The 26,182-nt window shown below is 36.4% G+C and overlaps 1 protein-coding gene across 1 annotated transcript in view; it reads right to left on the reverse strand.

Annotated features, from left to right (window-relative positions):
* ULK2 (unc-51 like autophagy activating kinase 2) overlaps positions 1 to 26,182 on the reverse strand; it is a 96,088-nt gene that overhangs the window by 34,726 nt on the left and 35,180 nt on the right. The window contains exons 13-15 of the mRNA XM_019757412.2: positions 25,562 to 25,733; positions 15,474 to 15,534; positions 3,558 to 3,695 (exon numbers count right to left, since the gene is read on the reverse strand). Coding sequence (XP_019612971.2) covers positions 3,558 to 3,695; positions 15,474 to 15,534; positions 25,562 to 25,733 — 371 coding nt within the window. The remainder of the gene's footprint in view (positions 1 to 3,557; positions 3,696 to 15,473; positions 15,535 to 25,561; positions 25,734 to 26,182) is intronic.

The following is a 26,182-nucleotide window of genomic DNA, read 5'->3' on the forward strand; positions in this document are numbered from 1 at the left end:
TATATTTAATTTCTAATGTCATTCCAGAGTTCCTTAATTCATATACAAGCAAACAAAAAACTGAATATACAGTTGACCCTTGAAGAGCACAGGTTTGAACTGCATGGGTCCACTTACATGCAGATTTTTTCAATAAATACTGTAAATGTGTTTTCCTTATGACTTTCTTAATATTTTGTTCTCTCTAGCTTACTTTATTGTAAGAATACAGTATATAATACATATAACATACAAAATATGTTAATCGACTGTTTATGTTATCGGAAAGGATTCTGGTCAACAGTAGCTATTAGTAGTTAAGTTTTCGGGGAGTCAGATTTTTGACTGCACAGGGATCAGCGTCCCTAACTCCTGGGTTGTTCAAAGGTCAACTGTATAACCTTATTTTCATCTTGTTTTAACAAAGGTAACATGTTACATACCATACCATTTTCAATTTTTTTGGTCTTAGGTCCCCTTTATACTCTTAAAATTACTGAAGATTCCAGAGAGTTTTTGTTATGCAACTTGTATCTATTAATATATACTGCATTAGAAGTTAACACTATAATTATTAACTCATTAAAATAATAAATTTATTACATGTAATATAAGATTATGAAAAATAATTATATCTTCCAAAACAAAATAAATTAGTGAGAATAGATGTTATTTTACATTTTTGCAAATTTCTAATATCTGGCTGAATAGATAACAGTTGGATTCTCATAACTGTTTCTGCATTCAATCTATTATACAACATATGATTTGGATGAAGTATTTGAAGGAAATCCAGTCTTATACAGATAAGTAACTGGAAAGGGGAGGGATATTTTAATAGCCTTTTCAGGTAACTGTGATACTCTTCTTTGATACTATGCCAAAACTCAGCAAGTGGTCATTTCTAAAAGATTAGTTGCAATGTGGATTCCGAAACCACATCAGTGAAATTTTGTACTCTGTTACATTATACTCCATTCTCTTGCAAAGTATCTTGTCTTTGGAATCGATCTTTTCATCTAGGCATGATTTTTTAAACATTTGGTCATTTGGAAAATACTGGTTGACAGAGTTACACAGATATTCCAAATGTTTACGCATTATACTATACCAAAAAGTTACATTCACATAAAAATATCACCACCAACCTTAACAGAAATGGCTGTTGAGACATAACAGAAGCTGTTGAGAAAATTTGAATACAAATTTTCCAAAATTCTAATTGTTCCTTAAGAGCTCAAATTTTGTCACTTGTTTTCTATGAAATGACAGACTGACTTACTTTATTTTTTACAAAATCACTTCCAAATACCCATAATATAATATAGTTTGTCAGTTGTTCTTTGAAGTAAAAATGGTATTCCATGAAAACAGTGGCTAGTTCAGTTTGTAACTAAAACAATCATACAAGTGCTTTTCCTTAAGACAACTACTCCAATATGAGTTTTATGCCTACATTTCACTCAAGGTTAAGATTTTTCAAAGAGAAATAATAATAAAAATCATTTTACTGACGCTTCATTAAAGACACTCCTTGGTATTACAAGTGTATGGCGGTGAAGAGCACAAAGACTAAAGTACAGTTGGGCACCACCACCTTGATGAATTTAAAGGCACCAGTTTTTCCATCATTGCTTTTGTATGATCAATGCATATGGCAACACAGTGAAAAAGCAAATAATGTCCTAGTTTTGTTATAAAAATTGTTTTGTCTTCATGGATGCAATGAAAGGGGAGCCACAGACCCTACTTTGAGAACTACTGCTAATACAGTGTTAATTTTGCTTTTTTCATTTTATGATACACCTTGAAAAATTTTCTACCTTAGTACATAGAGAACTTCTTCACTCTTTCTGGAAGGTGTACCACTGTCACAGATGGACCATAATAAACCAGTCCCTTACTGGTGGACACTTGGCTTCTTTCTCATACTTTGCTATTGTAACGGTTAACAACTTTGTATACATGCAATTTCATATACAGGCAAGGACTGTGTATTTGTAGAATAAGTTACCAGAAGTTGAAGTGCTGGGTCAAAAGATATATGCATTAATAATTTTCATACATATGGCCAAACGCCCTTTGTAGAAGTTTTCTCAATTTAATCCTACGAGATGGTTAGGATCATTTTCCATTCATTGAGCTATTTATTTGGTGGGCCCTTTTAATCTAAAATCTTGTATCCTCCAATTCTGGGGGAAAAAATTGATTGTTTACTAGAAATTTTCCTCCTCATCATCAGTTTACTTGTTCTTTCTGGAATGCCTAGAAGAATATTTTTTATTTATATTTTACATCTTTATTTGATTCACTTACTTCAGATACTTCCTCAACTTTGTCTTCCAACATTCATTTTTATTTTAGCTATGTTTTGTAATGTCCAAGAGGTTTTTTTTATTTTGATTGTTTTCAATAGCATTTTGTTCTTATTTACGGATCCAGTCTCTAACCGATCTCTAAGGGTACTAATTCCCTACCCCGCCACCACCACTCTGGTTCAAGCTGTTGTTTCTCAGTCTAGTTGTGTAGGACACGGCTCCCTGGCCCATGCTGGTGGTATTATAATAAGCCTTGCATTCTCCCGGGCTGAGGCAGTCGGTCGCCGGTCGTCGGTCGGCTGCTCACAGCAGCTTATGGCAGCTCACACCGGCTGCCAGCCGCTCACAATGGCTGCCGGGCACTCAGACTCTGGCCACCGGCCTCTCATGGTAGCTGATGGCAGCTCATGCCAACCTCTGGCTGCTCACGGCAGCCCAGTTCCAGGGAGAGCTGTTGTTCACAATCTTAGCTGTAGAGGACACAGCTCACTGGCCCATGTGGGAATCGACCCTGCGACATAGGCTTAGGAGCATGGCTCTCCAACCACCTGACCCACGGGCTGGCCCCAGGGTACTAATTTTTAAAATAAGTTTCTTTTCTTTCCTTGCATTCTTGCTATTTCCTTCAGATTTAGTTTTTTTTGTTTGTTTTTGCTTTTGTTTTTAGCCTTATGCCTCACTTCCATCCCTCTACTCTACCTGAGTTCTCTGAGATTGAGGTCTCTAAGGGTACTATGGAGCATGGTTACTCTCATTTGGTCAGAATCTCTGATTGCATGAACACTTACACCTGCCCTGCTATAGCAGGCATCCATTTTCCATTCTCTTTCTGTTTTCCAGAAATTTATTGAAATATCTCACCCATTTATTCTTATTTTACTTGTCTTTATGGACTTAAACCATTGTCATTCCTTTGACATCTTAGTGAGGTTTCAGAATGTAGAAGAAATAAATAATATGTAATAATCTGCTACAACTGTTGGGATTTCATTTTTTAACAAGTTTTTCCTCAATTCTTAAAAATAATTATATTTGTGCACAAATATATACATACCATATTAAATTATTCAGCCAAGCTTAATTGCTTAAATAGAGCCATTAGAAAAAAATGTTTATTATTTAATTTTTGTAAAGTTTTGTATTCCTCCTTTATACACATATATAAGAGTCTAAGTTGGCTATGGAAAATAACAGATATTTCAACAACAACAAAATTTTTTAAAGAAAAAGAAATTAGGAAGGAAAAAAATACTAGCTTACCTTGGAGAACCATGTAGATTTGTGCCAGAACTGGCAGTAGATGTAAGATTCTGCTCTATACGTTGATAATTCCTTATCTGAGTAGGAACTGGAATTGGTGTTGTTTCACTATGAGGTGACACAGTAGGCTGACACTGCCTGCAACCATAATTTATTGAAAAAAGGAAAAAAATTCAGATAAGACTATTTTCTTTCATTTGACCCATTAGTGATATTTAGAGAAAATTCTAGAAGAAACCAAATGATCACTTCTACACATGAATAAGAAATGATCATCTTAAAAAACACGTAAAACAAAAAAATCCCATTTGTCATTTAAAGAACTCTTCTGGCATTCATATCATATTAAAGACTAAGAACTGTAACAAGAACTGAGGAACCATTCCTCTACAATAAGAAAAGTAGGTTGGCAAAACTCAGTTTCATCCACTCACATTCTGCTATTCATTACCATGTGAGAGAAAAAAATATTTCTAGGAAAATATACTGGGTAAAAGAACAGGAAGTTCAAGAGTAAAGATGACAAAGGAATGTTTACAAAAGTTATGAATGCCATAAGCATTCCCAAGGAGCTCTTTTATGAAGATTGAAAAAACTCTCAAAGCATAAAAGGGATCTGAGGTCCACATTTTTAAGTGTTAATATTTGGTTTCTTAATGGACCCTTTCCTTGCTTTTCATAAATTCAGAAATAGTATGTCCTTAGATGACTTTCAATTCAATTTACAACATATCTTGAAACATCAGAAACAATACAGGGTCTTACAAAAGATGACTTATTTCATTTTTCTGCCCTTCTATAATTCTAAAAAAGCCACAAAAATGTCCCACTTTTTCCAAATTACAACATTACAGATATAAAGAGATTATATAGTTATTTAAACAAAACAACGTGATTCTCTTCTAAAGTGTCACTTTAGAACTTTTTAAACCATTAGAATATTTCATATTAAAATGAAAAGAAAATCTCATTTGTAGCCGAGATATTATTTGCTTTCTCAATATCCATTCACCAACTGTTTCTTACAAACAGAACTCAAATTTTATGGAAGGTAGTGATTTGTCCAGTTAAATTATGACATGTCCCAGATTCCCTTGCAGGCATGAGTAGTCACATGTCTTTCTTGGTCAATAAGATGTAAGTGCACAACTTCTATTCATTCTTCCCTCCTCCTACCCGGAATGTGGGTATGCTGCCTGGAGCATCAACAGGTATCTTGGAACCATGAAGAAAAGGCCAAAAGAACCTAAGAACCTTAATTTCCTTGAGCCACAGAAACAAAGGCAACAACTATTCATCTTGATTTCTCTTTGTGTGAGAAAATGAAACCTTTAGTGTTCAACCACACTGCAGCCAGGACCCTGCTGTTTATAGCCAAGTGGAATTCCTCACTGATACACCATTTAGTGTGTCTCTATAAGCTCTCGCTACATTTCATTTAGGTTAATTCTATTAATTATCTTTTAAATACAATACAAATGCTGTATTTATGTTTTTAATATTTATATATCTGATTATGAAGTTTATCTACAACAGCAAAACAAAACATAACACTTCTACTCAAAGTTAAACAGCTTTGAAACTTTACTAACCAACTTTGGTGCCTGCAACTCAATACATGCACAGACCAGACAGCCTCATTGCCCAATAATAAAGTAACCAGCACAGTCGTCAAATAGCAGAATGTGAATGAACAAATGCCATCTTTCTACTGTCTCAATTTAATACGTAAATTAAAAGTTAGTGAAGCAAGTAAATCTGGGAATTTTTTTTTAACTAATACATTGTCAGGTTCTAATATTTTCCTGTACTTGTTACAAGGAAAGGTTCTAATAGTTTCCTGTACTTGTCCTAAGAAGTAAACTTAGCAACCTCATAATTCAAGACACCTCTCTTAGGGAATCCCAAGCAACCAGCTGGCTTTTCCAATAACTCTGGTTCCCCCTCCCCACTGGCATATTCTAATAGTCAGGTTCTAATAGTTTCCTGTACTTGTCCTAAGAAGTAAACTTAGCAACCTCATAATTCAAGACACCTCTCTTAGGGAATCCCAAGCAACCAGCTGGCTTTTCCAATAACTCTGGTTCCCCCTCCCCACTGGCATATCAGGAGATGAACAGCTATAGCAGGTATTCTATAAGTGTCTCAGACATTTGCTGGACAGGCTTGCACAGTCTAGAAAGTCTTCCCTGGACAAATTCCTGGACCTCCAGCTAGCTAAGACCACTGCAGTTACTTTTCGGTATAGCTTTATATTAACACCAATATTTAACCATTACCAGACTCCCTAAGCCCAAGATGAGGAGAGGGAAGGTCTACGTATGCCCTGAGTATCCACCATGTCTTCTTCACCTCCACTAGGCCCTGCAGTTCAGGGGATTCTCTACGTGGAAAGTCATCTTTGAACCACATGGAATACTAGGAAGACTAAACAGTCTGCCCACACAGTAATACAATCATATATCATCCCATCTAGTCTCACAAATGCTGAGAGGAAGACACAGATGCAAAGCGACAATTAAAAGGCTAGATGATTTCACAACAGCTTCTTCAAATTCACAACCTTTACAACAGGAAATTCCTAATTGTTCCTTCTTTGTTTTAGGAAGACTTCATGAGAAAATCCCAAGAGGATAACAGGAATACAGCTAGAATATAACACCATGGACAGACGGAGAGAAGAGGGAAGGATCTATGCATATGTTCCCATGAAACCAATCTCTGTAGCCAAATGCTGAGCCAAGCTATAAACTCTTGTTCACAGGGCTGTGGTAACTGATGGGGAGCAACAGCGAAGTAGGGGCCTAGTCTGGTATACAGGCCCACAGTTGCTGGTGAAAATCAGGTGACAAGTCCAATAAGAAAAGGCTTTTCCTGTACTTGTTAATCACCAAAAAGAAATTAAGAAGCTAGATAAAGATACCCTAAGAAGTAAACTTAGCAACCTCATAATTCAAGACACCTCTCGAATTATGGGAATTTTTTTTTTAACTAATACATTGTCAGGGGCAGAGACAAACACAAAAGTGTCTGTACAGAGGCAAACACAAAAGTAGACAATCCAGAGGTGACACACCCTAATGTACCATGTGCTGCACATACAACTGGCCTCCATCAATGGCTGGTAAACAACCAGTCTTCAAAATTCTGACACCCTAAAACTACACTAAACTAAAAACTAAACTAAAAAAATTATTTAATTAAAAAAAATTCTGGGTCCTTTCTCCCTGAAGTATTGGTGAGAGAAAAATCACAACCTCCAGCTGGACACAGGAAGCTCGGTGTGAGTAGGGAAGCTGGATTATGCTGCAGAGTTATCAGCCACAAAACAGAACTGGGGGAGCATTCCGGGCAAGATGGAGGAGTAGGTAAATGCTATGCTTGTCACCTCAATGTGGTCATGCAGTGCTTGACCACAGTGAAATTACAACTAAATTATAGAACAAAAACCCTGGAGAACCATCTAAAGACTAGCTGAACAGAACTCCTATAACTAAGAATACAGAGTGCATGTCAAGATTAGTTGGAGGGGCAGAGACATGAAACAGACTGGACCCATACCCACGTGTAGTGGTTGAGCATCGGAAGGGACATCTCAGTAGCAGAGGCCGCTCCCCACCCCAAAGAGCCCCACAATGCGCCCCCAAGCCCCGGGTCCCAGTGCCAGGAAGAGGAGTCCCCACAACATCTGGCTGTGGATATCAGCAAAGATTCTGCCCATCTGGGTGAAATGAAAGGCTGCTGGAAATCCAGACATCCTCTTAAAGGGTCCATGCAGTTTCACTCATAGGCACTCACCCTGGGCTCTGGCAGAGGGGTGGCAACTTGAGAGGCACCAGAGACATACAGGGAAAGACTGAGTTGTGTGGCTTCAGAACAAGGACTAGCTCCCATTATCCCTGTGTTGAGCCCTCCTCCCAAGCAGGTGGGTCCCATATTTCCTGTGTTGAACCCTCCCCCACATGCCCAAATCTGAAATTGCATCGGCCTAGTGAGCCCTGTCCCACTCCAGTGACTCTTTGGGACCCCACCCCACCTAACTCACTCAGCACCACCAGAGGCATGATAAGTACCCGAGCAACCAACCTTGCCCTGCACACTGCAGAAGGCTCTTTCAGCAACCAACAGTGAGCCACAACTTGTGCACTGCTTGGGGCACTTTCAGTGGAAGGAAACCAGCCCTAACTTCTGCTGCAGCCTTTATAATTTTCTCTCCCCCCCTTCTTCCACCCTCCTCCCTGCTCTGGTTCAAGCCGTTGTTTCTCAGTCTAGTTGTGTCTCAGTCTAGTTGTGTAGGACACAGCTCCCTGGCCCATGCTGGTATTCTGAGCCTTGTGCTCCCCCCAGCTGAGGCAGTTGGTCGCTGGTCATTGGTCAGCCACACACGCTGGCCACCGGCCACTCATGGCAGCACATGGTAGCCCACAGCAGCACATAGCAGCCCATAGCAGCCCATGGCAGCACACAGCAGCCTACGGCAGCCCATGGCAGCTCACGCTGGCTGCCGGCCACTCATGCTGGCCACCGGCTGCTCACAGCAGCACATAGTAGCTTACGCCAACCTCTGGCTGCTCATGGCAGCCCAGCTCCAGGGAGAGCTGTTGTTCACAATCTTAGCTGTAGAGGGCGCAGCTCACTGGCTCATGTGGGAATCGAACTGGCGACCTTGGCGTTAGGAGCACAGCGCTCCAACCACTTGAGCCACCAGGCCGGCTCCTGCAGCCTTTCTTAGACAACTCTCTGGGGTTTGTGGCCTGAGGCAAGTGGTGGTTGGCCTCAGTGTTCTCTGGGCATTTTAGGAAGTGGCCCCAGGCTCAGCATTGGCAGTAGGGCTGAATCTGCATTAACTCTGTGAACACTCTTAGCCCCACCTCAGTGACTCCCCAGGACCCCATTCAACCCAACTCACACATCACTGCCAAGGCAGTTTCAGCACCCAGGCAACCAGTCCTACCCCATGCACCTCAGGAAGCTCTTTAAACAACAAACAGCAGGTCTTGTCTCACGCACTGCTGGAGGCACTTTCAGTCACGGGCAACCAAGCCCCAACCCATGCTGAAATCTTATTTACTCTTGGGTGTCTATGGGCACGAGAAAGGCAGCAGCTGGACATGGTGTGCTCTGAAACTACTGCAAAGGGACCTTAGACTCAGCACTGCCACCAAACTTGACTCTGCATTAACCTGGAGAACACTTGCCCCCCCACCCTGTTGACTACCTGGGACCCTGCCTCACGCAACCAGCATATGCACTGAGGCTCTTTCAGAGATTGAGTCTTGAGCGCAGCTGGCAAGTTAATAAAGCTTTAACAAGACTCATCAAGAGAAAGAGAGAGGACCCAAATTAATAAAATCAGAAATCAAAGAGAAGTGACAACGACACCACAGAAATACAAAAGATTGTAAGAAAATATTACGAGCAATTATACACCAATAAATTAGACAATCCGGAAGAAATGAATAAATCCCTAGAAACACACAATCTTCCAAGGCTGAATCAAGAAGAAACAAAATATGAACAGACCAATTACTACCAACAAAATTGAATCAGTAATCAAACACTCGCAACAAACAAAAGTCCTGGAGCAGATGGCCTCATAGATGAATTTTTCCAAACATTCAAAAAAGAATTAACACCTATTCTTCTCAAACTATTCCAAAAAATTCAAGAGGAGGAAAGGCACCCAAGCTCATTTTACGAGGCCACCATTACCCTGATTCCAAAGCCAAAGACAATAAAACTATAGGCTGATATCCCTGATGAACACAGATGTAAAAATCTTCAACAAAGTATTAGCAAACTGAATTCAGCAACACATTAAAAAGATCACACACCATGATCAAGTGGGATTTATTCCTGAGATGCAAGGTTGGTTCAATATCCTCAAATCAATTGACATGATACACCATCAAAACAAAATGAAGAATAAAAATCATATGATCATAGGCAGAAAAAATGTTTGACAAAATCCAGTATCCATTTATGATAAAAACTCTCAGCAAAGTGGGAACAGAAGAAACATAACCTCAGCATAATAAAGGCCATACATGACATACCCTTGGTTAACATCATACTCTATGGGAAAAAGCTAAAAGCATTTTTCTTAAGATCAGGAACAAGACAAGAATGTCCATTTTTACCACTTTTATTCAACATAGTATTGGAAGTCCTAGCCACAGCAACCAGACAAGAAAAATAAATGAAAGGCATCTAAATTGGGAAGGAAGAAGTAAAACTGTCATTATTTGCAGATGACATGATGATACTATATAGAGAGAACCCCAAAAATTCCACCAAAAAACTATTAGAACTGATAAACAAATTCAGTAAAGTAGCAGGATATAAAATTAATATTCAGAAATTGCTTGCATTTTTATACACCAATAATGAACTGTCAGAAAAAGAAATTAAGAAAACAATCCCATTTACAAATACATTAAAAAAACACACACAAAAAAACCCAGGAATAAATTTAACCAAAGATGTAAAAGAGCTGTACTCAGAAAATTATGACACTGAAAAAAGAAAATGAAAAAGTTACAAATAAAGGGAAACATATACTGTGCTTGTGGATAGAAAAAATTAACATAGTTGAAATGTCTATACTACCCAAAGCAACCAATGGCATTTTTCACAGAACAGAACAAATAATCCTAAAATTTATATGGAACCACAAAACACCGTGAATAGCCACAGCAATCTTGAGAAAGAACAAAGTCGGAGGTATCACACTACCTGATGTCAAACTGTACTACAAGGCCATAGTAATCAAAACAGCATGGAACTGGCATGAAAACAGACTCACAGATCAATGGAACAAAATAGACAGCTTAGAAATAAACCCATATTTATACAGTCATTTAATCTATGACAAAAGAGGCAAGAATATACAGTGGGGTAAAGACAGTGTCTTCAATAAAGGGTATTGGGAAAATTGCACAGATACAAAAAAAAAAAAAAGAAACTAGATCACCTTCTTACTCTATATACAAGAATAAACTCAAAATGGATTAAAGACTTAAATGTAAGGCCCAAAACCATAAAATTCCTAGGAGAAAACATAGGCAGTAAGCTCTAACATTGCTCTTATTAATATATTTTTGGATATATGTCCTCAGGCAAGGGAAACAAAAAACAAATGGGACTACATCAAACTAAAAAGTTTACACAGCAAAGGAAATCATCAATAAAATAAAAAGATAACCTACTGAATAGATATTTGCCAATGATATACCCCATAAAGTGTTAATATCCAAAGCTTATAAAGAACTCACACAACTCAATACCACAAACAAACAAACAAACAAACAAACAAAAACCAATCCAATTGAAAAATGGGCAGAGGACCTGAATAGACATTTCTCCAAAGAGAACATACAGATGGCCAATAGACATATAAAAAGATGCTCAACATCACTAATCATCAGAAAAATGCAAAGTAAAACCACAATGAGATATAACCTCACACCTGTCAGAATTGCTATCACCAATAAATCAAAAAACAAGTGTTGATGAGGATGTGGAGAAAAGGGAACCCTCGTGCACTGTCGGTGGGACTGCAAATTGGTGCAGCCGCTATGGAAAATGGCTTAGAGGTTCCTCTAAAAATTAAAAACAGAACTACCTTATGATCCAGCCACACCACTTCTGGGTATTTTTCTGAAGAAATCCAAAACAGTAATTCGAAAAGATATATGCACTCCTATGTTCACCTCAACACTATTACAACAGCCAAGATATAGAAGCAATCTAAGTGCCTATTAACAGATGATTAAATAAAGAAGATGTGGTACATTTATACAATGGACTATTACTCAGCCACACACAAAAAATGAAATCTTGCCATTTGCAACAACATGGATGGACTTAAGAGGGTATTATGCTAAGTGAAATAAGTCAGACAGAGAGAGACAGATAACATACGATCTCACTTATATGTGGAATCTAAAGAATAAACAACACCAAAACAGAAACAGACTGATAAAGAGAACTGATGGACACCAGATGGGACGGAGGTGTGTGTGTGGGGGGGTTGGTTGAAAAAGGTAAAGGGATTAAGAAGCACAAATCGGTAGTTATAAACCAGTGACCAGGATGTAAAATACAGCATAGGGAATACAGTCAATAATGTTGCAACAATCATGTACAGTGCCAAGAGGGTACTAGACTTATCAAGGGATCAGTTCATAAATTACATAAATGTATAACCACTATGCTGTACACCTGTAGCTAATATAAAATAATACTGAATGTCAACTATAATTGAAAAAAGAAAATTGATATGCTAACTCCAATGCCTGTGCCTACTTTTCCTCTGGATGCACAGGAAATGGATATCACACGCCCTATATGTACTGAAATTGTCATATGGGTTGTGAAGGAAACTATTACTAAGAAGTGTTTCTTTAGGTAAAAATGCACGTATTGGTGAAGAAAAGTAAAGTTAAAGAATTATACTATAAGAAGAGAAGCTAGGAAAGGAGGCAAAGATGACTCAAGAAAAAAAATTGAGCGGCCAGCCTGATGGCTCAGGTGGTTGGAGCGCCGTGCTCCTAACGCGGAGGTCGCATGGTTCAATTCCCACATGGGCTAGTGAGCTGCACCTTCTACAGCTAAGATTGTGAACAACAGCTCTCCCTGGAGCTGGGCTGCAGTGAGCAGCATGAAGTTGGCATCAGCTGCCGTGTGATGCCATGAGCATCATGAGTGGTCAGCAGCCGGCGAGAGCTGCCGTGAGCTGCTGTGAGCGGCAGACCAACAACTGGTGACCGACTTCCTCAGCTGGGGGGGCAGCACAAGGCTCATAATACCAGCATGGGTCAGGGAGCTGTGTCCTACACAACTAGACTGAGAAACAACGGCTTGAACCGGAGTTGGGGGTAGGGGGGAGATGGAAGAAGGTGGGGAAGAAAAAGAAAAAGAGAAAAAAAAATTGAGAAAATAGAAAAATAGAAAAAAAAAAATCAAAGCTACTAAGAGTTGATCTATTTAAAAGTTCAACAAAATTGACAAACCCTAGCTAGATTAACTAAGAAAAAAAGGTGAGAGACTCAAAATCAGAAATGAAAGAAGGGACATTAACATTATGAACAATTGCTTGCCAACAAACTGGATAACCTAGAACAAATGGATAACCTCCTATAAGCACACAACCTACCAAGACTAGATCATGAAGAAAGAGAAAATCTGAACAGATCCATAACTAGTAAGGAGATTGACTCAGTAATTAAAAACCTTCCAACAACAACAAAAGCTCAGAACCAGATGGCTTCACTGGTGAATTCTACCAGATATTTAAAGAATTAAAACCAACCCGCCTCTAACTCTTCCAAAAAAATTAAAGAGGGGGGAATATTCCCAGGTTCATTCGATGAGTTCAGCATTGCCCTAATACCAAATCCAGGCATAAACACTACAAGAAGACTACAGAATAATATCCCCGATAAAATTTGATGTAAAAACCTTCAACAAAATACTAGCAAACCAAATTCAACAGCACATTAAAAGAATCATACACCACTACCAAATAGGTTTTATAATAACCACATTAACAGAATGAAGGACGAAAACCACATGATCACCTCAACTGATGCAGAAAAATCATTTGACAAAATTCAACATGATAAAAACACTTAACAAACTGGGAATAGAAGGAAATTACCTCAACATAATAAAAGTTACATATGAAAAGCCCACAGCTAAAATCAAACTCATTGGTGAAAGCTTGAAAGTCTTTCCTCTATGATAGGTACAAGACAAGGGTGTCCATTCTCATCATTTCTATTGAACATAGAATTCCTAGCTAGAGCAATTATGTAAGAAAAAGAAATAAAAGGCATTCAAATAAAAAAGGAAGAAGTAAAATTATCTCTGTTTACAGATAACATGATCTTAAATGCAGAAAACCCTAATGACTGTGAACGAGCACACATGCGTGCGCACACACACACACACCCATTAGAACAAATAAATCCAGCAAAACTGCAAGACACAACGTCACACACAGAAATCAGTTGCATTTCCATACAGCAAAAATGAGTAATCCATAAAGAAAATTAAGAAGACAATCCCATTTGTAATAGTATCAAACAGAATAAAATACCTAGAAATAAATCTAACCAAGAAAGTGAAAGACTTGTAATGCTGGAAACTACAAAACACTGCTGAAAGAAATTAAAGACATCCCATATTCAAATTGGAAGACTTACTATTAAGATGTCAATACTACCCAAAATGATCTATACACATCAATGTAATCTCTATCAAAATCCCAATGGCATTTTTTCAGAAATAGAAATATCTATTCTAAAATTCGTATGAAATCTGTGAGGAACAATCTTAGAAAAGAAGAACAAAACTGGAGGTCTCATACTTCCTGATTTCAAAATATATTACCAAGATATAATAATTGAAATAGTGTGGTACTGGTGTTGAGACAGACATATAGACCAATGGAATAGAATAGAGCCCAGAAACAAACCCTTGCATATGCAGACAAACAATCTTCAACAAGGGTGTCAACACTACTCAATGGGAAAAGGACAGTCTTGTCAGCAAATGGTGCTGGGAAAACTAGATAACCACACACCAAAGAACGAATTTGGGATCCTTACCTTACACCATATTAAAAAATGAACTCAAAAAAGATTAAAAATCTAAACATAACACCCAAAAGTATATAACTCCTAGAAGAAAACATAGGAGAAAATCTTCATGCCTTATCATTGGATTAGGCAATGATTCTTGAAAATGGATGCCAAAAACACAGGTAACAAAACAAAAAATAGATAAATGGGACTACATCAAATTTTAAACCTATGCTCAAAGGACACCTCAAAGAGTGAAAAAAACTATAGAATAATAGAAAATATTTGTAAATCGCATATTTGATGAAAGATTAATACCCGAAATAAATAAAAAAATTCTTACAATCCAACAAAAAATAACCTGATTAAAAAATGGGCTAAAGACTTGAATAGACAACTTCTCCAAAAATGATATACAAATGGCCAAAAGTATATGGAAAGATGCTCAAAACCACTAACCATTAGAGAAATGCAAATCATAACCATGAGATATCACCTCACACACATTAAGATGGCTATAAAAAATATGGCTATTATTAAAAAAACAGAAATTAATAAATGTTGGTGAGAATGTGGAGAAATCAGAACTTTTGTACATTGTTGGTAGGAATGTAAAATGGTGCAACCACTAAGCAAAACAGTATGGCAGTTCCTCAAAAAATTAAAAATACAATTACCATATGATCCAGCAACCCCACTTTTGGGTATATATTCAAAAAAATTAAAACCAGGATCTCAAACAGACATTTGCACATTCACATTCACAGCAGCATTATTCACAATAGTCAAGAGGTAGGAGCACTCCAAGTATACATCGACAGATGCATGGATAAACAAAATGATATGCAGTATATACATACAATGGAATATTATTCAGCCTTAAAAAGAAAGGAAATTCTGACACATGCTACATGGATGAACTTTGAGGACACGGTGCTAAGTGCACTAACCCAGTCACAGAAAGATATATTGTAGGACTCCTCTTATATGAAGTAGTCAAATTCATAGAAACAGAAAGTAGAATGGTGGTTACCAGTGTCCAGGGCAAGGGGAAAGAGGGAGAGCTGTTACACAATGAGTACTGAGTTTCAATTTTGCAAGATGAAAAAGTTCTGGAGATCTGCTGTCCAACATTATGAATATACTTTACTGAACTGTAAACTTAAAAATGGTTATTAAGATTCCAGGCTTTACGTTTTTTTGGGTTTTCTTACCACAAAATTTAAAAAAAAAAAAAAGATAAATTGTGAAACAAAATAAACTTTAGAATCAAGATCACAAAAAATCCCAAAATATGAAAAATCTTTTTTTTAATTATATGTAAACATACCCTCCACACACCAAGAACTCATTTGAAGCTCGTCTGCCAGCAGTTCCCATTGGCATATCATCTAAAACAAAAAGAGAAAAACACAGTCAATTCTGCTATACCACCAGCTTAAAAAATGTAAATTATTCTTATATGATTCTTAGGAAACAATTTGAGAATGACCATTTGCTTAAGTAGAATTTCATGCATGAATAACAATAGGTGAACACAGAACATTGCACCCAGCTGAATTCATAGGCTGCAACCCTTTCAATGCCCACTTCTATAAGCAAATACCACGTCTTTTCAAAGTAAAGTGTCATATTTATTGCAGTGTTTACATATTTCTTCACCATTTAACATGTGCAAAAATTGTGTCACTGTTTTATCATGTTCCTTTTAATGTGTCACTGACAAAGGTTTTGAGTGTTGTACCCCTAATCCCAATTTACACATAAACTCTGTGATTGTTACTAGACAGTTTGCAGGTTGTGGTGATTTTTAGGAACGTGTATATCACATTCTAGCACAACTGACTAAACAAAGTCCACTTCACTCCTGCATAACACTCTCCTGGGTCTTGCTGGGTTGTTGTCATGGAAGCTGGGGCCTCTTAGACATGCCACAGGCCATCTTCACCTACTCCTCCTTCATTTGTATATGGGAAGAGTGGAGCTCAGAAGGGGGACTCCTCATTCCTTGTCACTGTTATATCCAGTACATCACATTGCCCTGTGTGATTTTAAATGGCTATAAAAGAATCATTAATATGTGTTGATGTGAAATCACAGTGTTGACCAAATAATATAACTTTTTTTAAAAAAGCTTTTATTTATTTTAAGTGTGTTTTTCTAGGACCCATCAGTTCCAAGACAAGTAGTTTTTTCAATCTAGTTGTGGAGGGCGCAGCTCACAGTGGCCCATGTGGCGATAGAACTGGCAACCTTGTTGTTAAGAGCACCGCACTCTGACCAACTGAGCTAACCGGCTACCCAAATAATATAAATTTTAAAAAATAAAATAAACTATGCTGCTAACCTATGCTCAAAAGGGGGGGGGGGGGATCACAAATATCCCTTTGAGTAGCCTCAAATCGGAATTTAGAAATACATTTATTTTGGCAAATCTCAGGTTCCCGCTCTTATAAAGTTTATATTCTAGTACTGAAAGAAAGCAATAATGTCAGGTAGTGATAAGAGATGTAAAGAAAAATAAATAAGGATAAGGGGATAAACAAAAGTGGGACAAGGAAGCTCAGTCAATTTTAAAGACAATAGCTGCCCACAGGAGAATGGGAGGAAACAGGGTAGACAGTGTACAGAGACTGAAGCTGGATTTCACTAAGTATACTTCACTTCGTATCTTTGAGTTTGAAACCATACATAATTACGAAACAAAATTAAATCAAAAGAAAAGAATAATCCCTAGGAATCAAAAGTAAAACAAAGCAAAGGAGCCTAACCATACATCAATTCGGTAGCATAATAACCTAAAGTGCATTATTTCAAGAGACTAAAACTCAGTAATTTGATAGGACATTCCTACAGACAAAAAGACCCACAAAAAGTTTCTAAATGTTGTTGTAGTAATCATATTGTTAGTGTGATACCATATTGCTATTTTGAAACTATAGGAAAAGAGCCTAAACTCACAAAGGCAAGAAGAACAGAAAAGTCAACAGCCACAAAAACTTGGAAGTTAGAAATTTAATGTAAGTGGTATTTGACCTAGCATACCCAAGAAGATAGAACCCCTAGCAAGCAGAAATAAAGCCCAGAAGTAAACCAATTTATACCAGATTCCCAAAAGTCTGAGTAATTAGCAGTACCAGATGACTTTCAAAATGGCATTGAGGGCAGGACTGAAAGGATTATTTTAAAGTTAATTTGGAAGCAGTTAGAATTTTATATCCTTTCCCCAGCTCTGTGCAGATAGGCAACACCCATTCCCCCACTACAGGAAAAGAATGCATGTTTATACCTGGGACAGAATAAAACAGAAGGTCTCTACTGCAGAACACCAGGCGGAAATGAAGACAGCAGTATATAATGAGAAATGGTTGGGGGAAAAGGAGATTAGTAAGAGAAATTTTACACACTGACTATTGAGATCTCTAGGCTTTTCCCCGTTTGGCTCATTCCTATGGTATCAGGTATATACTCTTTAGGCAGAAGAGTGGCTGAGTCATCTCTGGGGGATCTGAGAAGTACCCCCAAAAGGAAGCAGTCCAAGTCAGTGAACTCAGCTGTATTATCCATGCAGAGGCTCACTATCTGTAAGACCTACCATATACAGAATTTTCAAACAACATTTTAATTTTCCATTCTTAATTATGAGCATACAACAATCATCAAATATCCAAGGAAAGAATCTAATGTGAAAACCAGACTCCAAAACAAACTAGTGGGGGAAAAAAGAACAAAAATGTATCTCAAGGAACAGTTAAATATATGCATTTAATGTCCTCAAATATAAAACAAAATAATGCACCCTAAAGTAAGAACAATAATATTCAGAGGGAGGCAAAAAGAGCTTCCGAAAATTCAACATATGAGAGCATAAATGAAAAACTCAACAGAAGAGTTAGAAGAAAACATTTTTAAAAATTTCCCTAAAACTATAGCAGGAAGGCAAAAACATGAAAAATCAGACAAAAAAAGATAAAATCAGAGAAGGGTATTCAGGTATTTGTTATATTATTATTATTTTTAAATTGTAGAGATGTTTTAAATGTGTTATAAGGGCCTTCCAGTTCCTAGTTTCCCATAAGGAACTTGAAAATTGGCATTCCATCTTAACAAGCAAAATCGGCATTCCCTCTTAACAAGCAAAAAGCTGAAAAGACTGAAAAATCAACAACTCTTCTTGGATTGAAAAGACAGGGGAGGACCAGGACAAACCAATGCCCCCAAGATTGGAGAAACAAACATGCAAATACAGGGAGGTCTGGCTTACCTGAGAAGAGACTACCAGCAGAAACCTCCTCGGAAATCAGAGCCAGGACAGAAAAGCCTGAACCATCACTGACATTCTGCTGGAGTCTCGGTGCAGACAACTCTGAGTTAAAAACTCCAGGAGGACCCAGAGAGAGACTCACAATATCATCAGATTTACCTCCAGTAGCTTGATCAGATTCTCAAAGTAAATATCAGAGAAAAATCCCTTCCTGCTTCTGGCAGGGAGAGGGAAAAGAAAATATTTTTAAGTATGTCACAGCATTCTGATCTTAACAAGACCTGGCCTCAGGGGTAACTAGTTAATCAGAGGTTAATCTGCTCAAGTTAAGCTCGGAGCCTAACTGACCTGGGGGAAAGAAAGTACCCAACTCCAGTCCCCACTAGCCATCCTGCGCCAGGAAACTGGAAAATATTTGTGAAGTTCAGACCAGACGCTCACTAAAAGACTGAGACCTAATCATATGCCTAGAAACGCTGGCCCTCCCCCACAACTCACCACTACATTACTAAAGGTCTACCTACAGCAGTTCCTTTCACCAGGTACCTCATGTAAAGCTATCAAGAAAAAATTACAAGGCATACCAAAAAGCAAAAACACAATCTGAAGAGACAAAGTATGAGAACCAGACATGGCCTGGATGTTAATGTTATCAGACCAGGAATTTAAAAGTATGGTTGATACGCTAAGGGCTCTAATGGAAAAATTAGACAGCATGCAAGAACAGATGGGCAATATAAGCAGAGAGATGGAAATCCTAAAAATGAACCAAAAAGGCTAGATCAAAAACAACAACAAGACTGTAACAGAAATGATGGGCTTATTAGTAGACTGCAGGCAGAGGAAAGAATCTCTGAGCTAAAAAACACATCAACAGAATCCTTGAAAACCAAAAAAAAACAAAGAGAAGAAAGACTTAACCAGAACAGAGTATCCAAGGTCTGTGGGACAACTACACAACACAAGGTGTGACATACGAGCAATGCGATTATCAGAAGGAGAATAAAGAGAGAAAGTAACAGAAGGAAATATTTGAAACAATAATGACTGAGAATTTCCCCCAAATTAATGTCAGACAACAAGCCACAGATCCAGGAAGCTCAGAGAACACCAAACAGGATAAATGCCTAAAACAACTATAGTCATGCACCGCTTAACAACAGGGATACACTCTGAGAAATGCGTGGTTAGGTGATTTCATCATTGTGCAAACATCACAGAGTGCACTTACACAAACCTAGATGGGGCACCCACTACACACCTAAGCTATATGGTATATATCGTATTGCTCTGTGAGGGAAGAAAAATAATTTTCCCTCTAGCTCTTCTGGGTTCTTGGTTAAGACATCCCTGTAATAAAAGACAGATTCACAGGAGAAAAACAAACAAGCTTAATAACAACATATATCTCCTGTATACCTGGGAGAGACCAAGGAAAACTGAGTAACTCGCCAAAGTGGCTGAAGCCACCATCTTATATAGGTACCATCTTCAGCTGGAGACAAAAGAAAATTTGTGGGGTGGGAGGAGTCAGTTATGGGAGGTGACCAAGAAAAGCACCGTCAACAAAGGTAAGGTTGTTGTGCAGATTTAAGTCCCTGTCTTCTGCACTGATAAGAGTTTCTGGAGATAAGGTCATTCCCCCTTCTACCTGACACGCCAGGGAGACATTACAAATGGAGCTTTCCCTTACAAATGTAAGTAGCTTTTACAGAGGGTAACTTTTATTTGGTTTTCAGAACTTCTCCCATGTCTGTTGTTTCTTAGAATTAACAGCCTAAAATAATCCTTATACAAAAGAGACATATTTTGGGGTGACAAATTCTGTTGCCCTACAGTTACTAGGATAAAAACCTGTACAGCATGTTATTGTACCCTGTAGGCAACTGTAATACAATGGCACTTATTTAACACATTGTGCTAAGACATCATAATGGCTAAGACATTGATAGGCAACAGGAATTTTTCAGATCCATTATAATCTTAGGGCCCACCTGGGTATATGTGGTCCATTACTGACCAAAACAACAAAATGTGGTGCATGACTGTACACCTAGGCATATTATTTTCAAATAACAGAAAATCAAAAATAAAGAAAAAATCCTGAAAAATGCCAGGGAAAATGAACATTATACCTATAGAAGAACAAAGATAAAAACTACATCTATTTCTCCTCAGAAACCATGCAAGCAAGAAGAGTGGAGTGAAATATTTAGTGTTGAGAGAAATAAACCACCAACTTAGAAAAGTTGTACCTTGAAAAATTATCCTTCAAAAGTGAAGGAAAAATAAAAGATTTTCTCAGGCAAATAAAAATTGAGGGTATTTGTTGCCACTACATTGGCCTTGCAAAAAATGTTGAAAGAAATTCTTTAGAGAGAAGGAAAATAACATAGGTCAGGAAATCGGATCTACAAAAAGAAAGGAAGAGCACTAAAGAAGGAATAAGTGAAAGTAAAATAAAAACTTTTATTTTTCTTATTTTTAAATGATCGAACAGATAACAGTTTTTTCAAAATAATAACAATGTATTCAGTTATGTATGCTTATGTAAATATCTTATGTGTACATATATATTTATGAATGCTTATATATAAGCAAAATTAATAACAGCAATGATACAAGGGACAGGAGGAAGGAATGAGGATTATTTTGTTATTGTAATGTACACTACCCTTGAAGTAGTATAGTGTTATTTGAAAGGGGACTTTAATAAATATACATTGCAAATTCTAGGGCAACCACTAAAAAAAGTTTTAAGAAGTATAATTGATATGCGAAGAAAGGAAAAGACATGAAATAATAAATACTCAATTAGAAGAAAAGGCAGAAAAAGAGTGGAAGACAAAAATAGAAACAAAGAACAAAGACAATGAATAGAAAAATGTGACAAATATGGTAGATATTAATTTAACTATATCAACAATCATGTTTAACATCAATGCTCTAAATGTTCCAAAAGACAAGGATTTCAGAGTGGATCAAAACAATGACCCAACTATATGTTGTCTATAAGAAACTCAACTTAAAACATAAAGACACATATAGATTAAAAGTAAATGGGTGGAAAAAATAGACCATGCTAGCTAACATTCATCAAAAAGAAGCAGCAATAGCTATATTAATTTCAGACAGAGCAGACTTCAAATTAAGAAAAGTTATCAGAGATAAAGAAAGGCATTACATAATGATACAATCATATTTACATAAATTCATCAAGAAGACATAACAATTCTTAACATGTATACCCCTAACAACAGAGTCAAACCATGTAAGGCAAAAACTGATAGAACTGCAAGGACAAACAGATGAATCCACTATTAGAGTTGGAGACTTCAACAACCCTCCCTCAAAAATGGACAGATCCAGCAGACAAAAAATCAGGAAGGACATAGCTGAACTCAATAACACCTCAATAGAATTGACGTCTATAGGTTACTTCATCAACAACAATAGAATACACATTTTTTTTCAAACTCACATGGAACATTCACCATGACAGACTACAGTCTGGACCATAAAACACACCTTAACAAATTTAAAAGAATAAAAATCATACAATGTCTGCTCTCAGATCACAATGGAACAAAAATAGAAAATAATTAACAGATAACTGGAAAATTCCAAAATATGTGGAGATTAAACAACACACTTCTAAATAACACATGGGTCAAAGAACAAATCTCAAAAAAAAATTTTAAATATTCTGAACTAAATGAAAATGAAAATACAACTCATCAATATTTGTGGGAAACAGCAAAAGCAGTGCTTAAAGGGCAATTTATAGCATTGAATGCACATATTAGAAAACAAAAAAAGCTCTAAACTCAATAATCTATCTTTCTACCTTAGGAAACTAGAAAAAGAAGAGCAAATTGAATCCAAAGTAAACAGAATAAAGAAATAAGAATTAGAGTAGAAATCAATGAAACTGAAAATAGGAAATCAATAAAATCAACAAAACCAAAAGTTGGTTCTTTGAAAAGATTAAAAAAAAAAATCAATAAACATCTAGCCAGTCTAACTAAGAAAAAAAAGAGAGGGGACACAGATTGTTAATATCAGAAATGAAAGAGGGGACATCACTATAGATCCCACTGAAATTAAAAAGATAATTAAAGACTACTATGAACAACTCTATGCCCACAAATTTGATAACCTAAATGAAATGCACCAATTCTGTGAAATACACAATTTGCCAAACTCACACATGAAGAAATAGACAATATAAATAGGTCTATATGTATCAAAGAAATTAAGTAAATAATTAATGACCTTCCAAAATAGAAAGCACCAGGCCCAGACGTATTCTTTGGTGAATTCTACCAAACATTTAAGGAAAAAAATTGTACCAAATCTCTATCTACAATCTCAGGGAACAGAAACAGAGGAAATCCTTTCTAATTCATTCTATGAGGCCAGCATTACCCTAATACCAATCCAGACAAAGAGATTACAGGAAAAGAAAACTACCAATAGCTCTCTTGAACACAGATGCAAAAATCTTCAACAAAATATTACCAAAGTGAATCCAATAATGTAGAAAAAGAATTAGACATCATGACCAAATGGGAATTACCCCAGATATGCAAGGCTGTTTCAACATTTAAAAATCAATCAATGTAATCTTTCACATCAGTAGACTAAAAAGGAAAAAGTCACATGATCATAACAATAGATGCAGAAAAAGCATTTGACAAAATCCAACATTCACATTTATGATAAAAACTCTTGATAAACTAGAAATAGAGGGGACCTGTCTGAATGTGGTAAAGAATATATACAAAAAGCTAGAGCTAATATCATCCTTAAAATGGTAAGAAACTCAAGTTTTCCCACTAAAATCAGGTGAAAAAACAAGAGTGTCTTATCTCACCACTCCTTTTCTGCACTGCACTGGAAGTCCTTGCTAACGCAATAGGTCAAGAAAAGGAAGTGAAAGGTATACAGGTTGGGAAGGTAAATATAAAATGACTGCTGTCTGCAGATGACATGACTTTCTATGTAAAAAAATCTGAACGAACTGACAAGAAAACTCCTGGCACTAATAAATGATTATAGCAAGGTTGCAGGATACAAGGTTAATATAAAAAGCCGATTGCTTTCCTATGTATCAACAATGAATAAGTGGAATTTGAAATTAAAGATACAACACCATTTACATTAGCACTCCAAAAAATGAAATATTGAGATATAAATCTAACAAAATATGTATGTGATTTGAGGAAAACTATAAAACTCTGATGAATGAAATCAAAGAAGAACTAAATAAATGGAGAGATATTCCATGTTCATGAATAGGAAGACAATATATATAACAATATATTGTTAAGATATCAATTCTTCCCAATTCAACCATTATTCTCCACCCCTCCTCTTTCACAAAGACACAACTATTTAAAAATTATAATATAGATACATAGACCAATGAATGGAATAGAAAACCTTAAAACAAATGCAATCCTGTATATAAATCTAACAAATTTGGAATTGCGTATCTGTGGAGAAAGAACAGACTATTCAATAAATAATGCTGGAATAATTGATAGATCCCTACCTTATTCCATCTACAAAAATGAATTCTAGGTAAAATTAAATATGAAAAAAATAATTAAAGAACTGTAGAAGGTTCCATTATAACAGTGGGCAGCATGGCAGAGACTACTAGTTGCCTACAACTTGTTTGTACCAATATTTTATAAAGTTGAAGCTGTATATATCTAGAGTATCCACTTGGAAGAAATTCTGGCAAAAGGATATCTGCTATAATACATTTTGAACAGTGAAAAGGCAGAAATAATTCAAGTAACCATCAACAGAGAAATGAATAAACTGTGGTTTAGTGGTACTATAAAATCCAGATATTAAAATGAGCTAGATACACATCTAGATATGAATCTAGATACATAGCAAAAATATATGAATAAAAAATCAAACTCAGAAACATTCCATATAGCATTTATTTAAAACTAAAACTACAAAAGTATGTTATTTATGGCTATAGGCATCTGTAGAAGTATAAAAATATCTACAAGAATATATCTCTGACAAGAGCAGGATGAGGAAAGGGACTTTAGCTGTACCTACAGCTTTTTATATCTTTAAAAAAGACATATAAAACAAAATAAATACACATAAATAAAATTGGCATAAATAAAATTAGCATAATGGGTGATTTGAGTACCTGCTCAATTATTTTCTGTCTGAAATAATTCATAATTTTCAAAGTTTGGTTACTTTTTTAAATGAAATAAAGCTACTGTACTGGATGATTTTTAAAGGTAACTCCCAGTTCTTATAGCACTGATCATAAACTGCCACGTACTATTGCTGTGATGTCCATGTTTTCCCTCCCTAACCAATAAATCCCGAAGTGTGTTAGATCCAGGGATTATGAACCTTCACAACAACTAGCACAGTGTATAACATAAGAAACTATTAAATAAGTATTTGATAAACAACTAAATAGACCTCTTGATAGAAATTTCTCCAACCATCTGTACCTGCACATAATCAACTTGATATTATTCAATTATTAATCAAATTTCCAGCTTTTCTGATCTTATTCCTTCACAACCAAACCTACAGTTCCTTCTTTTTTTAATGGTTTTATCTAATTTCTCTTTTTTGTAGGTTTTCTGGTATCCTTCACTATTCCTCAGAACACTGACTTTACTTAGTCAACTTAAATTCATCTCCCTTTATAAAAATTCTTCCTATATATTTATGAAGCTCATTCCTGAATTTATGCCATTATCTTCTGAAGGACATCCAGATTGTTTTAAGACTCCTTTGACTCAGATTTTTTTCCAAAAGAGGTCTTCCTTTAATTCCTTTCCTTAAATTTAATTTAATTTCTTTCATTTTGCTGGCTTCCATATTTCTTTAGATACAAACAGAATTTGAGATCATTTCCTATAGTTTTCATCTACCTTTAGAATCCAAAGTTATTGTTTTATAGAAGATGACAGCAGATTTTAGAAAGGTTGGTATATAATTCTGGGAATTCAAACAACTAAATAAAATGTCCATGTGAAAAGGGTCTGTACACAAGACAGCATGATATAAAGGTTAAGGAAACAAACAAACAAACAAAAAAACACTAGTCAAGTAAATTAAGAAATAGAATGTGTACAAGCAGAAAAGATTCTCACATGAGTGGTCTGACGAGATGTTGTGTGGAACCAAAACAAAGTCATCCGTGTCACAAGAAGAGTTCTTGCTACTAGTACTGGCAGAGTCTTTGGACACTTGTAGGTAGTTGGGAGGACCCAGTGGTGGGGAGGATAAGTTTTCTTCATGAATATGCTGCATATCTGGAAGGGACTAAAATTAACAACATAAAATTAAAACTGGCCTAATAATAAAGTGCAAGTCAGAACAGCCATTAGACTAAAGAATATTTTTTTTTCATAAAAGTGGGCATAAAGTTCAATTCCATCTAAAATCTCAAAAAATCTCTTTGGAAAATCTTTCCCTTAGAAAAGCACAGTTCCAAATGTCTTAGAATAAAGACTTCTTAAATGTTTTCCAAAAGTGACACTTAAAATAGTATCATACCACTTATCACATGTGCTTGTCTGCCGCTCCTGAAATTTTTGAGAAGGCGAGTTTTTATCATCTTAACATCCCCCGTTTCAGCTCGAGGCCTGCCAAAGCAGACACTCAATAATTGTTCACTTAATGACTAAAACAAAATGTCCCAAAACTTTAGTGACATCCTACACACACACAAAGTTTTAAATTTCCAATGAAGAAAACATTATAAATAGCAA

Source organism: Rhinolophus sinicus, linkage group LG15, assembly GCF_036562045.2.
Source record: "Rhinolophus sinicus isolate RSC01 linkage group LG15, ASM3656204v1, whole genome shotgun sequence".
NCBI classification, from domain to species: domain Eukaryota; kingdom Metazoa; phylum Chordata; class Mammalia; order Chiroptera; family Rhinolophidae; genus Rhinolophus; species Rhinolophus sinicus.